Source organism: Cetorhinus maximus, chromosome 5 (assembly GCF_964194155.1).
Source record: "Cetorhinus maximus chromosome 5, sCetMax3.hap1.1, whole genome shotgun sequence".
Taxonomy (NCBI): Eukaryota; Metazoa; Chordata; class Chondrichthyes; order Lamniformes; family Cetorhinidae; genus Cetorhinus; species Cetorhinus maximus.
Window position 1 is genome coordinate 89,236,971 of NC_135883.1, and position 16,785 is coordinate 89,253,755.

The following is a 16,785-nucleotide window of genomic DNA, read 5'->3' on the forward strand; positions in this document are numbered from 1 at the left end:
TAGGGGACCTTCAGAGGTCACTGCCTATAACTTCCTAACAGCAAGTACTAGCTGTACAGTTCAGCAGGCCTGTGAGCAGAATTCAGGTAGAGATTATTTCAATTGTCCTATAATCTTGTGAAATAGGAGATGTTTAGCAGAATGAAGGAGCACATATCTGCATAAACAGTTTAAGCCAAATGCAAGCCATGTCTAAGAATAAATCTTTGTAAGGAATTTCTGTATGCTGTAACCAGTCTTATTTGTTTGCTTACAGTGAGTAAAAAGAACAGAAACTTTCCCTGGGCACTAAGGCAGACTATCATCAAGGGATGCAGTACTACGAAATTCTATTGCATAGCTACCTGTCAGATTTTGTTTGAGGGATTTTCCAACAAACTATTTGGCAGCCAATTCTGAAAGTCAGACTGTTGTCTTAGAACACTTGCTCGAGTTGCACTGAAGTCACAAATTTGTGCTGTGACGGATTACTACAGTGTCCTTCCTCTAGGATAGAGGTCATCCCTATTGTATACCATGGCAGCAGTGGACAGTTTCCAATTACTGTACAGACAGATTGCCGGGACATGTAATACCTACATAGATGCACTAGCCATTGTGGGAGCATGGTACGTGACAAGGAAAAGCATCTGCCTTATCTGTGATTTCTACAGCATAGTCCGACTACATTTCATCCCGAGACTGGTAAGCAGAAGAGACCTGCTGAAACACTTCGGCAAATGGGCATTGGTGACTGGTACGTTCCTTTTCTCAGTCTTTATGTGAATGGCACTGACTAGATAAATTGAACTGTAGTGGCAGTGCAAAGTAGTTTAATTTGCACTAATGCTGCAGGTATACAATAAATACAGCTGCAATGATACTCAAGAAACTAAAAACCATTCAGAAAAAAGCAGTCTGCTAGATCAACATTCCATCTACCAGTTTAAATATCTAATTGTTCCGCTGTCAACATACTGTGGCTGCAGTGTTTACTATTTGCAGTATACATTGCAGCAAATTGCCAAGACTTCTTTGGCAGCAACTCCCAAACCTGCATCCTCCAGTATCCAGGAAAGATCAGCAGACACATAAGAACACCATAACCTTCAAGTCATCCCAACTTGGACGTATTTTGCAGTTCCTTCATCGTCACGGTTCAAAACCCTGGAATTCCTTACCTAATAGTATTATGGGAACATCTCCACATGGACTGTAGAGGTTCACAAAAGCAGCCTGCCAGCATCCTCTTGAGGCCAATTAGGAATGGGCAATCAATGTATGTCTTGCAAGCGTCACCCACGTCCCTAATTATTTTTTTAAATCCAAAATTGTGACATGAACTGACATCAGAATGAAGAAGCGTGAGATTCACTGGCGGAGGTAGTCTCACTCCGTTTCCTTTTGTTTGGACCTCGATACATGATTTACAATCTGCAAGTTTAATGCTGGTGCAAAGCCAAAACAGGCACACTGATGTTACACTTGTCTGAATGCACCATATAAGAGACATTTGCACCGCTTAATTTAAATGGTTGTTTATCAGTATAATATTTTGGGCAGAATTGTCCCAGATTTGTGGTAGCAGGCGGGAAAAAGAACGTCTTAGCTACCAGCCGCAATGCTGGGTTTTTGCACCGTATCGTCCCATTCCCGGCACGTCCCGCCTCATTAATAATGCATTTCTGGGAAACACACTGGGTCACTGGTGGGGCGGCCTCTGATTCGCTCGCCCCACCATCACCTCAGGCATTCAGAAATCCGGGTGCCATATTTAAAGGGGGCCCCTGCACAGAGCTAGCACTCTCTAAGGTATTGGAAACTCATGGCTGCCAAAGGGAGGAAACATGCTACCCTTAAATTTAGCAACGCCTCCCTCGAGCGCCTACTGGACACAGTGGAGGCCTGCCGTGAAGTGCTCTATCCCGGTCATAGCAAAGATCAGCAAGCAAGGTGACAAATCCAGCATGGATGGTCAGGGCCAACGCCACGCAAAAGAGCACAGCCACCCAGTGCCGAAAGAGGATGAATGATCTCCTCCGTTCTGCCAGGGTAAGTCACTCTTCTCATCACTCCCAACTCACATACTCTCAAACCCATGACACATCCACAGGGATCTCACTCACTGCCAGTTCAAGGGACAGCACCATTCCCTCTCTCACACACACACACCTTCATCTGCCCTGCGGATTGTGCTCATCCCGTCCATGGCACCACTCAACACCCACACATGACAGACATCCTTCTCATCTGGCCTGACAGCCATCTCTCCATCTGTATTCATGTAGGAAAAGCTGGCATACAACAAAAGGGAGAGGTCACGGACTTGTGGAGGAATGCCTGACATTAAGGTCCTAATAGACTTTGAAAAAGGAGTCATCCAGTTGGGGCGACGATCTGGACTGTTCCTGTGCTGATGGTGAGGTTGGCGGTTCTCAGCCAAGTGAGGATCCAGCAGTGCAATGTCAATCAGAGAACCATGCTGTGAGTCTGTTCCCCTGTTCCCTGCCATGGAGTAATTATCTCTCTTTGCTTTCACAGGCACATCTGGGAAGCAGCCAAGGGGTCCATGACCCAGGCCCTTGACTCAAGCCCCGAAGACACCTTGGAAGAAGAATCTGATGACATCCTTATTGAAGACCTATCACAGTGCTCACACATACCCTCCACCAGCACAGAGACAGACACTTCAGTGGGACCTAGCTCTAGGTTAGCCTTGGGATCAGTATCTGGTGAGCACATCGCACTGTCTAATCAACCGCAGGCGGCAGCAGGGACTTCCCAAAATTTCTGGCACTTGGAAGACTGCCGGAGGCCAGAAATCTGCTGAGTCCGAATCAGATGACGAACCTCTGGACTTGGTTATATCTCAGTTGCTGAAGCTGCAAAGGCAAGCTTGGAAACATCCGGAAGGGATTTCCGCTGCACTCCTCAGATTGCAAGGCACGATGGAGGAGTCCGCCCGCCTTCACTCTGAGGTGATAGCACCGACACGCCAATGCACCGAGGTCAACACTGGTAGGATGATGGTTGCCATGGAGGCCGTGGTCCAGGAAATCGGCCCTGCACTGCTGCGCGGGCTCAACTCCATCACTGACGCCATAGTTGGCCTGCAATAGTGTCAACGCAAGAGGGGCAGCTCGATCTTACTCCAGCTACCCCTTCTCAAAGAGACAGCCAGGGGCCCTTGGGCACCCATAGGGAGGAGGATCAGGTGCACAACCTGGGGCCATCCACCCAGGTGACTCTGGGAATGTCTGGCTCATCCGAATCCCCCCTTCCTGTGACTCCAGCAGCTCCAGCTCTACAGGCCGAGGAGAGTGCCACTGCCACACAGTAGGACCCAAAAGCAGGCCGGGGCCCTCCAGAGGATGCCCGTCAAGATCATCACAGACAGTGCATAGCAGTCAGAAGGCTGCCTCCATCTCCATTGTGGATGTCTGGGGAACATCACAACGTAGCAGCAGGGCATCTGGGTTCGAATCCCACCACGGTGGAATTTGAATTCAGTAAAAATTAAAAGTCTAATGATGACCATGAAACCATTGCTGATTGTCATAAAAACCCACCTGGTTCACTAATGTCTTTTAGGGAAGGAAATCTGCCGTCCTTACCTGGTCTGGCCTACATGTGACTCCAGACCCACAGCCCTCTGAACAAGGACAATTAGGGATGGGTAATAAATGTTGGCCTAGCCAGTGACGCCCACATCCCACATATAAAAAATAAGGGTTCAGCTCAAGAAAGATGCCATGGGGTTAGGAGAAGTTAAAGTTTCCTCGCTGCACCCCACAGGGCGTAAGTGACCTGCCATCAACCAGACAGAAGTCAAACATTCACATAAGCTATGTGAAGACGTATGGAGTGTCCCCACTGCATGTCGTCATCGTCCTCCTGAACGTAGGGACTATGGGCATCCGCTGCATCTCCATGATAGAAGCCTTATCATGAGGGTATGTGCGCTGCCATCAGCCAGTCAGGAGTCAAACATTCATTTCGTCGTCATCATCCTCCATGAATCTGACAGCTATGAGGGCTCCCCAAGTGCGTTTGCCTCATCTGGGCAATGACCCATCTCTGTCTTTCCCGCCTTTGAGGACCTCATTACCCTCATCCCCGTCAATGTCCTCCTCAGTGGAGGAGCTGCGCAGCTCCTCCATTTCCTCCTCGGCCAGCTTTCCGCCCCCCTGTTTGCAGCACCAGGTTGTGAAGGGCGTAGCAGGCGATGACGATGCAAGGCACCCCCTGGACTGTATTGCAGGGCTCCACCAGACAGGCCCAGGCACCAGAACCTCACTTTCAATATCCCAATGGTTCACTGCACCAAAGTGTGAATTGCAGCATGAGCATCATTGTTGAAGTCTGAGGCCACCGCACGGGTGTCATCAGCCACGCCCTCTGCGGGTAGCCCTTGTCCCCGAGGGGCTAACCCTGCAGCCTTTGTGGACTTTGGAAGACGTCAAGGATCTGAGACCTACTGAGAATCTAGGAGTCATGGACACTCTCTGGGAATTGTGCGCAGACCTGCAAGATGTGTTTGTGGCGGGCGCACAGCAGCTTAACATTCAGTGAGTGGAAGCCCTTGCAGTTGACTGCTCGTTGCCACGGGGATCTAAGCACCACGTGAGCGCAGTTGGTGACGCCCTGCACCTGTGGGAAACCTGAGATCTGGGCAGATCCCAGGCGAAATGCACAAAGTTGTCTGCCTTCGTGTATATGGTGTCCATGACCATCTGGATGTGTGTGGAGGCTTGCGAGATACTACAGAGGTCACCTGTAGAGCCCTGGAAGGAGCCAGTAATGTAAAAATTGAGCATCACAGTCACTTCATGGCCACAGGCAGTGGATGCCCTCCAAGTCCCCATTTCGCCAAATTCTACAGCAGGTGGCATATGTGACCAACCAGGTCCCTGGACATGCGCAGTCTTCAGTGACACTGGTTCTTGGTCATCAGCATGAATGATAGGCGCCAACCCTGGGTCTAGCTAGGTGCTAACTGGCGACGGTTCGCTTTGGCTCTTCTGTGGCATGTGGAGGAGCCCCAGCCGCCCCTCCTTCTTGAGGGTGCTGCTCCTCCCTCTGCCCAGCCAGGCGTCTCCGTTGTTCTCTGCTCCTTCATCTCCACTCGCTGTAAGCCATGAGGCACACAGCCAAGTCACCAGGCTCCATGCTCCTGATGGACTTCTCCTGCAGGATGAAAGGGAGACGCGTGGGTTAGCATTGGTATCCTGGAGACTTCTCATGGTTACTGGTGTGGTTCAGGCTCCATCTCAATGTATGCCAGAGAGTGCTGGCCAGAGTTTAGTGCGCTGTATGGTTGTCTGAAATGCCACCATCCTCCGCCCCACTCCACCTGACCGATTGGTGCCAGCTTCGCTCACTGGACTGCATGCTCCCAGCTCAGGAGGTCAGGCGCAGGCATTCTCCTAACCTGCACTGCAAGGCTACATTGTTAACTTGAACCATGGGGTAGATTAGTCCAAAACTTAATGACGACATTGCAAGGAGCTGAGAGCCCCTCCACCAGTGACTGCTCCATGGCCAGTTTTCGCAAGGCGATTGTACAACGTGCCCAGTTGTCTAACTGTTCTGCAGCCCCTTAAAATGCTCATTAATTTGCAGTCTGTGCCTGAGGGGTGAAAAGTTCTGGAGCATTTGGTGGCACTTTCATGTCTCTGTGTTGCTTGAGTGGGCAGATAAGCTAGAGGCCTGACTCCAAGCATGTCAATGTGGCTACGCCTGAACTGTCTCAGCTGCGGAGCAATGGTCCCTTTATACAAGACTTCCCTAATGTGTGGCCACTTCCCCTCCTCCCCGCCCCCTTCATGTGCTAGTACGCTACCATCAGACCATATTGCCTTGCCCCTGCCCCTCCCCCCAACTCACCTCAACCACAGTGCAGCCCTTGCCCGACACTGCACTGTCAGCCATCTGGGATAAGGTGACTTGCCTGTGCCCTAGCGTGAATGCACGGCACTTCTTCCATGAAGTTGAACAGGCGACCCTCGCGAGCACTGCGCAACATTAGTGTATACTCACCTCCCAGTTCCCCTCAAAATGCAGCTCACCAGGTGCACGCCTTTTAAATGCCGTTGTGAAACACCGATATGCCAAGATGGTCCAGCGTGGGGGGCTGATTCCAGCAAGCAGTGTTTATAGTGAGACGCTAAAGTAATGAAATTAGATTCCCGATGTGCGGAGGTGGGAAAGGTGGCCCGCCATTGACAGGTGGAGCGGATGATCGCAAACTGGTTTCACAATGGCGTAAAGCAGATTTTTGGCCTTCCTGCCGTGTTGTTATCCCCCCACTCTCCCCCACCACACCTGCCATGACACCCGCTGCCCATGGGGGCAGAAGTTTTCTGGCCTTTTTATATTTCCTACGTTATATAAAATATAAAAATAAGCCTCTGCTTTAGTGGTCTCCTGCTCAAAATGCTTTTGACAAGCATTACCAAAATATGGAAGGACATCACCTGTAATTTTACTATTGGGTATGTCAAATATGAAAATGTTATGCACGTACAACTGAAATTCTAGTAATAACACTCTATTCCAATTTATTTTAAGTAGCATTCAGTATAGCAAACATAGTAATACTGACACACCATTAAAAAATCAGGAGAATGATCAGTCCATAAAGGTTGGTACCAACAGTTCCAATGTTTTTGGAGGGCAGGGGGAGCTGACTGGGTGAATTGACCTGTGCCACAAAACCAGAGGTATATTTCAGCTCATAATTGCCAAAATGGGGACTAGTTAGCTCAGTTGGCTAGGTGGCTAGTGTGTCGTTCAGAATAATGCCAACAGCATGGGATCGATTCCCATTCCAGCTGAAGTAGACAGGAGACCTACCTCCACGCTCTGCCCCTGAGAGGAGAAGGCAATGGCAAATCACCATTGTCAAAAACTGCCAAGAAAACAACGTCAAGGAGGCAATGAGCCAAAGACCTGCCTTTGGGCAGACCACACATAACATGACATGAACTGCTGAAGCATGCCCAGCCTTAACTCTAAGCCATTTTTTTAACATTCTGTTAATAATAAAGAGAGCATTTTGCCTACACTTTGCAACGTGTAATATCAAGACAAAGCAAATGTTTTTAATTTGCAGATACTTGATAAGTGTACATCATTATTACCTTCATTTCAGGTGATATATGGCGACATTTTGTGAGACTGTGTTCTACTGTGGTGTGGAACTTTGTTAAATATATCTTGTGCATTTTCTTTTTGGTTTTTTTTCCTGATACATATTTTTTGCCTGGAAACAGAACCCTTTTAAATGGCCCAATATATGGTGGGCAATGCTGATTAGCCCACTGGATGTATTGCTCGAAAAAAAAAATTGTTTTTGACCTAATGGATATCCAGTGCATCTTTTTTTTTATAAAGTCCTTTTTTATATTTGAGAATGCCATATTATTGATAAAGTCTGGCTGCTGAGGGCTCAGTACATCAGCTACACTGTTTTGCCTTTTTAAAATTCTTTTTGGAATGTATGTATCACTGGCTAGGCCAGCATTTATTTCCCATCCCTAATTGCCCTTAAGAAAATGGTGAGGAACTGTGCCTTGAACTGCTGCAGACCATGTGGTTTAGGTACAGCCACGGTGCTGTTAGGGAGGGAGTTCCAGAATTTTGACCCAATAATAGTGAAGGATAGTTTCAATAGTTCCAAGTCAGGATTGTGTGTGACATGGAGGGGGCTTGGAAATGATGGTGTTCCCATGCATCTCCTGCCCTTGCTCTAGATTATAGCAGTCGCAGGTTTGCAAGGTGCTTTCAAAGGAGGCTTGATGAGTTGCTACCGTGCAACCTGTGGATGATGTACATAAATCTGGAATATAACGCTAGGATCAGTGATACTGACCATGAAACCATCATTGATTGTTGTATAAACCCACCTGGTTCACTAATGTACTTTAGGGAAGGAAATCTGCCATCCTTACCTGGTCTGGCTTACATGTAACTCCAGACCCAGAGCAATGTGGTTGACACTTAATTGTCCACTGAAATGGTCTTACTTGCTAGCCACTTAATTCAAGGAGTCAGTGGGCAACAAATGCTGGCCTTGCCAAAAATGCTCATATCCCATGAAAGAATAAAGAAAAAAAAAGCTACCACTGTGTGGCGTTGGAGGAGGGAGTGAATATTTAGGTGGTGAATGGGGTGCTGATCAAGTGGGCTGTCTTGGATGGTGTTGAGCTGCTCGTGTGTTGTTAGAGCTGCACTTATCCAGGCAGGCGGAGAGTATTCCATCAAACTCTTGACTTGTCGATGGTGGACAGGCTCTGGGGAGTCAGAAGGTGAAGGTGTACAATGTGGGTTTTCATTATTTTTAGAAACTGAAAATTTTAATGAAAGGTGGAATTATGTTATGACATTTCTTATATGTTCATTTTTAATTTCTTAACCTGGTGCACTCAAACCCCCTTTTACAGATAAATAACCATACTTGGTAACCTTCATGAAAGCTTTTGAAGTTTACTTTCTTTATCGTCTAGGTGCATTCATGTTTGGTGAAGGAAAGTTTATCTTTCTGTTGTGATTGCTTGGACAGACAAATACTGTCGTCTGTTGGGGAGATTTATGAGCTTCAGCATTTCATTTATGGTTTATTCTTTAGTTCTGTTCCCAGGTGAAGTGAGCTAAATTTAATATTGTGGCAATTTGTTAATTATTTTTGCTACGTTTGCCTGATACTCCAGTACTCACTGTCCAGTGGTATCCGAGTGACCATAAATTTATTTCCTTTCCCCTCCCACCTATGTCTTAGTGACTGTGAAACTATTTGCATATCCACATCGTTGCTCTGTCTAAGAACTATAAATGTGGAATAAACAAGTGATAGCATCTGGAAATGTTAAAGGATTCCTGGAGAATTATTTCCATCAAGTGTTCTAAAACAGGTTAAATGAAGAAAGACTTGGATCTTGGAATATGGAGTAAAATTTCAAAATTTGCAGATGATTCCAAACTTGGAGGGAACTTGGCAAACGGTGAGGATGATATGGATTGCCTGCAACAGGAATAGATAGGCTAGTAGAATGGGCAGGCAAATGGCAGATGGAATTTAATACAGAGAAGAGTGAGGCGATGCATTTTAGCTGAAGGGATGGGGAGAGGCAATATGGACTTAATGTCACAATTCTAAAGAATGTGCAGGAACAGAGGGACTTGGTGGGGGGGGGGGTGGGTGCATGCACGTCAATCTTTGAAGGTGGCAGGACATATTGAGAGAGTGGTTAGCAAAGAATATGGGATCCTGGGCTTCATAAATAGAGGCATTGAGTGTAAAAGCAGGGAAGTTATGCTGATCCTTTATAAGCTCTGAGTAGGGCCCAGCTAGAGTATTGTGTCCAGTTCTGGTCACCACACTTTAGGAAAGATGTGAAGGTCCTAAGAAGGTGCAGAAGAGATTTACCAGAATGGCTCCAGGGGTGAGGTGGGACAGTGGGGGTTGGCTAGTTACAAGTTTAGGTGGGAAAGGCTGGTGTTGTTCTCCTTGAAGCAAAAGGGATTGAGGGAAGATTTGATGGAGGTGTACACGATTATGACAGGTTTAGATAAGATGAGGGAAAATTCTTCCCATTAGCTGATGGAACAAGGACTTATGGACACAGATTTACGATTTTAGGCGAGAGATGCAGGGGAAATATGAGGAAGAATTTTTTTACACAGCATGTGGTAGTAACCTGGAACTTGCTGCACAAGAGGGCGGTGGAAGCAGAAACAATCAATGATTTCAAAAGGAAAGTGGATGGCACTTGAAGGAGATAAACATGTAGGGTTGCAGGGATTGAGCAGAAGTGAGACTGACTGGGTTGCTCCATGGGGAGGCCACTTGGACTCGATGGGCAGAATGGCCTCCATCTATGCCATAATTGATTCCATGATTCTGTAATTCACGAATATCTTATTGCTTTTAGGTAGCCAACATGAGTGAGTTGTACAAAACAACTTTGACTCATTCAAAAGCAGCCAAATTCTACTGCCTGCATGCATGAAATTGCTTTTTTTCCCCGATCTCGGTGCACCCGAGTTCATTCGGCCTGTGTTTTTTTTGCAGGTTGACTTGAACCTTCAAAGCTTGAGCTAGAAAGATACAATTTTCTGAGACTCCCATGTTAAAGTGCTTTTAACATCTTAGCTTTGGCCCTGGAAGAGTGATGCCCAGTGTCGATGCTCCAGAAATAGAGCCATTTATATTATATTATTAATGTTTTTAATTATATTTAGGATGCTGCCAACAGTGTAGAAAATCAAGAATCTGTAGTACCAATATGGTAAAGGGGCATTAAATTAAAATGTATTATTTGAGAAAATTTCAGTGTGACCCACGGCAGAATTTCTGTGTTGCAGAGAGTTGTAATGAGCACTTTCCAGTCATTTTTGAAAAATAATGTTTAAGTTTACTAATAATCCCGGCAATAAACCAGAATTTAGTTTATAAGTTTCCTTATTGTTCAAAATTATTAAAGAAAAAAAAGCAATGGGGCTGCCTTTATCCTAATACCTGGTATCAATGCCACCTATATGTGTGAACCTGATTATTTCTATTTCAGCATTTAAAAGGAAAATGGATGAGTTCCTCAGTGTGATCGACACGACTGCATAATTGGGGAATTTGTCTCCCAGTTACCATGGTCTCCTAGAACTTGGTTGCCTTCATACATTGGAAAGGCTTTTCTCGAGATTTTCTTCCCTAAATTGGCATAAGATTTTTTTCTCTCTGTTTATTTGCCTCTCCTGGGAAATTGCATGGTTGCTTGGGGGAGGGACTAGGGAAGGTAAATGTACTCTGATATTTTCCCTGTAACTACAACAAAAATGTTTATGCTGCAGAAGGTACAGTCAAGCATGAAAATTAATGTGACTTCTAACATAGGTTGTTTCTCTCACACTTTTCTCAAAGTCTGGTTTTTACTCAGTTATACAGGAATCGGCTTGGAAATGTAAACGACAATCAGAATAGAGCTGTACTTTGATTTATGGGCATTAGAATAGTCAAGAATGAAAGACCAGCTGCATCAAACCCATCCTGTCATGACATAACTTCTGCATATTTGCTGTCTTTCTCTTCCCTAGCCTCTCCCCCAAGCAAACATGCAATTTCCTAGGAGAGGCAAATAAACAGAGAAAAAAAATATTATGCCAACTTAGGGGAAAAAAATCTCAAGGAAAGCCTTTCTGATGTATGAAGGTAACCAAATTCTAGGAGTTCATGGTAACTGGGAGACAAATTCCCCAAATATGCAGTTGTGTCAATCACACTGTGGAACTTATCATTTCCCTTTTAAACGCTGAGGAAGAAATAATCAGGTTCACACATATAGGTGGCATTGATACCAGGTATTAGGATAAAGGCAGAGCCATTGTTTTTCTTTCTTTAATAATTTTGAACAACAAGGAAAATTATAAACTAAATTATATTATTCTTGGTGTCCACAAAACACTGCAGTCTTATATGGTACAACTGTCAAAATTCAACTCAGCACCCACATTCTTAGACACTGTGCAACACCCTGACTCTCAGATTCCAGAAAAGAGAGAGTACTGCTCTGCACCAATAAATGAAGCATTTGTATGCATACTCTCTGTGCCTTACCCCCTATGTCATTTCCTTGTCTCATCTCTATCCTAAGAATTAATACTGGGATAGAAAATGGTGAATTTTTGTCTTTAACGTGGGCAGAGAGCACACTCCTGTTATGTGCTTTCAGCATGTGAAGCTGTGTACCCAAGTGATAATTTACCCTAAAGATTGCAGTTTAAACCTCAAAGTTATATGTGCCTGCAGGTTGATTTCACTCCTTGATTCATCAAAAATATCCAATTAAAGAGCACTTGACATCCAAGGAAGTTTTGGTATTTCAGCAGTATTAAACCTGAAACTCCATAAAGCATTACCAACAAGTAGTCATAGTTCTGAAGTTAAAATTAGCTTAACCCTGATTCAAAGGGAATTCATCACTTTATAGGGGAGGCGGTGACGTAGTGGTATTGTCACTGGGCTAGTACTCCAGATACCCAGGGTAATTCTCTGGGGACTTGGGTTCGAACCTCACTACAGCAGATGGTGAAACTTGAATTCAATGAAAAATCTGGAATTAATGATGACCTTGAAATCATTGTTGATTGTCGTTTAAAAAAAACCCATCTGGTTCACTAATGGCATCCTTAGGGAATGTCATCCTTGCCTGGCCTACATGTGACTCTAGACCCACAATAATGTGGTTGACTTTTAAATGCCCTCTAAATGGCCTAGCAAGCCATTCAGTTCTCAAAGGCAATTAGGGATGGGCAATAAATGCTGGCCCAGTCGGCGACGCCCACATCCCATGAACGATTAAACATTTTTTTTGACCTTCTATGGACACCATTGCTTTCTTGCTGCTTTGTATTCTGTTGAAAGTACTGGTCATTTCTGATCGCCATTCCTCACTTAGCTGTGGTCTAGTTTCCAGCTAAACATCGGTCCCCAGAAGGGTTGTGATCTCTTAAATTTCTGCTCCTGTAGAAAATGGTGCTTTCTGGTTCCAAAGTGTAATGCCCATAATTGCTATAGCCAAGAACCCAAAGAAATGCACTAGCCTGAAAGAGGCACACTTGAATAATGGAAGAGATGCACATGGCTTGTGAACCATGCGTTGGCCATTATCACCATACAGAAATCACTATATAATCAGGTAGTTTATCACTTGATCCTTCATTGACACTCACACTGCACATGATCAGGGCTATTTTACTAAGTTGCTATGTTTGTCAATGATTGAACAAATATCTGAACATATCTAACATGATTTTAGAGTATTTAGTCCACTTATATTGCAATTGCCAGAATTGCGAATTGTTTGTTTTATTTTACAGTCTACACAAAGTTTATACCAGCAGTGTCATGAAGTGACAAATAACTGCCTACCATAGAAATAGCAGAGATTGGACATGTTATGTACTGTATGTCTTGTTTAGCTTGCCATATTTTGCAAACCAGTGCATTATGGGATCGTATAATCCACTTTGTTTGTTTGTTCAGTTGCTGAAGTAAAATAAAATGGAAGCTACAATGTTCAATCACCTCCGCGCCTACATGTGTTTTGGTTGATCTTTGAAAAGTTATTGACATTACCAGTATTAAAACGTAACAAATTGGTGATGAGGATGATGGACCTTTGCGGTAATGCCACTCGAAAAACAAAACTAAAGTGAAAGAGTTAGTAGAAGGAAATTACTAGTAAAAGAAATGAAAACAACAGTAAACAAAAAGTAACTGACAAAGAAGAGAAAATAAAAAGGCAGAAAATGACTACACTTACTGGACCCGGGGACATTTCGATGAGACTGTTGAACAGTGGAGCTCCTACACTGAATGCTTTGAGCTTTTTGCCCTTGTAAATGGAATTGAAGATGATAGAAAGATGGCAACTTTCTTAAGTGTGATGGGAGCTAAAACCTTTGACATATTAAGAAGCTTGGTGAAGCCTTACAAATCTGGCACAAAATCATACGAGGACATTGTAAAAGTCCTGGAGACGCATTTTTCCCCTAAGCCACTTGTCATAGCAAACAGATTGAGGTTTCATAAAAGAAACCAAGAGGGGGAAACAATTGAGCAATATGTTGCGATACTTAAAATGCTCGCTGAACATTGTGAATTCAAGGAGGTACTAAACGATAACCCTCCATGACAGGTTGGTCTGTGGCCTTCGTACTGAAGCATCCCAGAAATGCCTCCTGACAGAGGCTAACCTCATTTTGCAGAACGCCATAGAGATTGCAGTTTCCATGGAGCTGGCTGCAAAAGCAGCACAGCAGCTTAGTGCATCAACTCAAGTGCATAACATGACAGCTGAGTGTGCACACAAGATAGCAAGCTTCTGAGAATGTTACTGTTGTGGAAAGCCTGGTCACCATCCATCTGAATGTTGGTGCAGAGACCTTGAATACCGTCAGTGTGGCAAGAAGGGACACATTGAGCGTGCCTGTAAAAACAAAAATGTAGCAGTGAATCAGAAAAGCAAACCAGAGAAAAAGAAATCTGTCGTCTAGCATAACAAGAAGAAAAATCTGCATGTTATACAGCAGGAACGGGAGGACCAGAGTGACACTGAGTCTGAAGAAGAAGGGCCCCTCCACATCTTGTCAGTGGCAGGTGGTTCACAGGACAACTAGGTAACACTGCTGCTGGAGGGCCAACCAAATATGTATGGAACTGGGTGCAGGGGCAGCAGTTTCTCTGGTCCCAAATGATGTGCATAACAAGAAGCTTAAACATCTTCCCTTGACGTCTGCAAAAATCATTCTGAAAACATATACAGGGGAATCTGTACCTATGATGGGCAGAACGGAAGTTAAAGTGGAACTAAATGGACAGACTGCTAAGCTACCACTGTTTGTGGTGAAAGGCAACTACCCAGCTTTAGTTGGACGGTCATGGCTTGAGAAGATCTGGTTAAACTGGGCAGAAGTGCACAGCATTGCAAAAGAAGAAACTGGCCTGACAGCTCTTATTAAAAAAAAAACTTGTTTTCGAATGCGATTTGGGAAACATTAAGGGAGTTACCGTAAAAATTAAATATCAAAGCTGACTCTCAATCAAAATTTCTGAAGGCCAGAACAGTGCCTTATACCATACGACCAACAGTCGAAGCTGACCTGGACCTGGTCAAGATAGGAGTCTTGGTACCTGTCTCCCATAGTGAATGGGCAACACCCACCATTCCAGTGCTCAAGAAAGATGGCCCCATACGCATCTGTGGAGATTTCAAGGTTACTGTTAACCCGTGTTTTGTGCAGAACAATATCCACTTCCCCATATTGAGCACCTGTTTTGCTGGCCTGGCAGGTGGACAGAAATTCAGCAAAATAGATCTATACCAGGCCTACTTACAAATGCATGTTGATGAGAAGTCACAAAAATATCTGACCATCACAACACACAAGGGACTGTACCAATATTGCCGCTTGCTTTTTTGAATAACATCAGCTCCAGCCTTGTTTCAGAGGACCATGGACCAGCTCCTGAGTGGATTGACTGGAGTTGAGTGTTACCTTGACAATATCTTGGTAACGGGCAAGACTGATGAGGATCATCACAAGAACTTGGATGCCACCCTACTAAGGCTAGAGGAGTATGGCCTATGGGTTCACAAAGACAAATGCGAGCTTTTTCAGCTCTCTGTGGAATATTTGGGGCACGTCATTGCTGCTGGGCTCCACAAAGCACCCTCCAAGGTCCAGGCTGTTGTGGATGCTCCAGCTCCTCAGAATATCAGCCATCTTTGCTCATTCTTAGGGCTGCTGAATTATTACAGGAGATTTATTCCACAGCTGACAACCCAACTGACACCCATGTATGAGCTTCTGTGTCAGAACAAATCCTGGAAATGGACAGAAGACTGTGATGTTGCGTTCAAGAAGACTAAAGCAGTGCTGACAGATTCCAAGGTACTGACGCACTTTGATCCCTCCTTATCTCTACAACTTGCATGTGCTGTATCGCCTTATGGAGCTGGGGCCGTTGTTTCACACACAATGCCCTCAGGTGTGAAGAGGCCCATAGCATTCACTTCCTGGACTTTAAGCAAAGCAGAAAGCCAATACGCTCAAATCGGACGTGAAGCACTGGGAATCATTTTCGGAATCCAGAAATTTCACCAGTACCTGTTTGGATGGGAATTCACGTTGCTGACTGATCATCGGCCACTCACCTCAATATTCAGTCCACACGGACATCCCTTCTTAAGCTGCAAGTAGGATGCAGCGTTGGGCATTGATGTTGAGTGCTCACACATGTGACATCAAGTATCGAAAATCTACTTTGCATGGCAATGCGGATGGTCTTTCGAGGCTGCCCCTCCCAGTCAGCCATGTGAACACTGCTTAGAAAGACATCTTTTACTTTGCACACATGGAGAGCATACCCATCACTTCAGTCCAAATCAAGAAAGCTACTTGAGTGGACCCAACATTGTCCAAAGTCATGGACCTTGTGATGCATGGCAACTCTTCCCTGAACTCCTGAGTCTACCTGACCTTCATCCTTCTGTTTCCAGGAGGATGGAGTTATCAGTCACTTCGGGACTGTATGCTTTGGGGCATGCGAGCTATCATTCCATCAATATTGAGGAAATCAGTCTTGGACTAACATGCATTCTGGACACTGGGATAGTTCACATGAAAGAGATTGCAGGAAGCTACTTTTGGTGGCTTGACCTGGACCAAGACGTTGAAGCCAAGGTAAGACCTTGTTCTTCATGTCAGAAAGTGAGAAACATGCCTCAATTGGCACCGCCCCATCCATGGGATTGGCCAGAAAACCCATGAAAGCGCATTCACATCGATTTTGCTGGTCCGTTTGAAGGAACCATGCTCATTCCAAATGGCCAGAAGTTTCAGTGATGTCCTCTACTACTGCTGAAAGTACAATTCAAAGGCTAAGAGAAATGCTCAGTCATTATGGGTTACCAGAACAACTTGTGTCTGACAATGGACCTCAGTTTGTCTTGCAGGAATTTGAGAACTTTTTGAGAAGCATCAGAATTCATCACATCACCTCAGCATCATACCACCCATCCATCAATGGATTAGCAGACAGATTTGTTCCAACCATGAAACACGCTTTAAGATCGGCACAGGGACATTTCTCCATTCAAAAGCGTCTGGACACATTTCTGCTGACATACCAAAACATGCCTCATGCTACGACTAAAGCATCTCCAGCATTCCTACTAATGGGACGGCAACTGTGCACTTGCTTTGATCAGCTGAAACCAACAGAAACACGACAAGTTGCACGAGATC

At 44.9% G+C, this 16,785-nt stretch overlaps 1 protein-coding gene across 1 annotated transcript in view; it reads left to right on the top strand.

The window, feature by feature from the left end:
* hsdl1 (hydroxysteroid dehydrogenase like 1) overlaps window positions 1-16,785 on the top strand; it is a 24,894-nt gene continuing 8,109 nt past the window's right edge. The window contains exons 1-2 of the mRNA XM_078542167.1: window positions 1-86; window positions 257-736. Coding sequence (XP_078398293.1) covers window positions 517-736 — 220 coding nt within the window. The 5' untranslated portion in view covers window positions 1-86; window positions 257-516. The remainder of the gene's footprint in view (window positions 87-256; window positions 737-16,785) is intronic.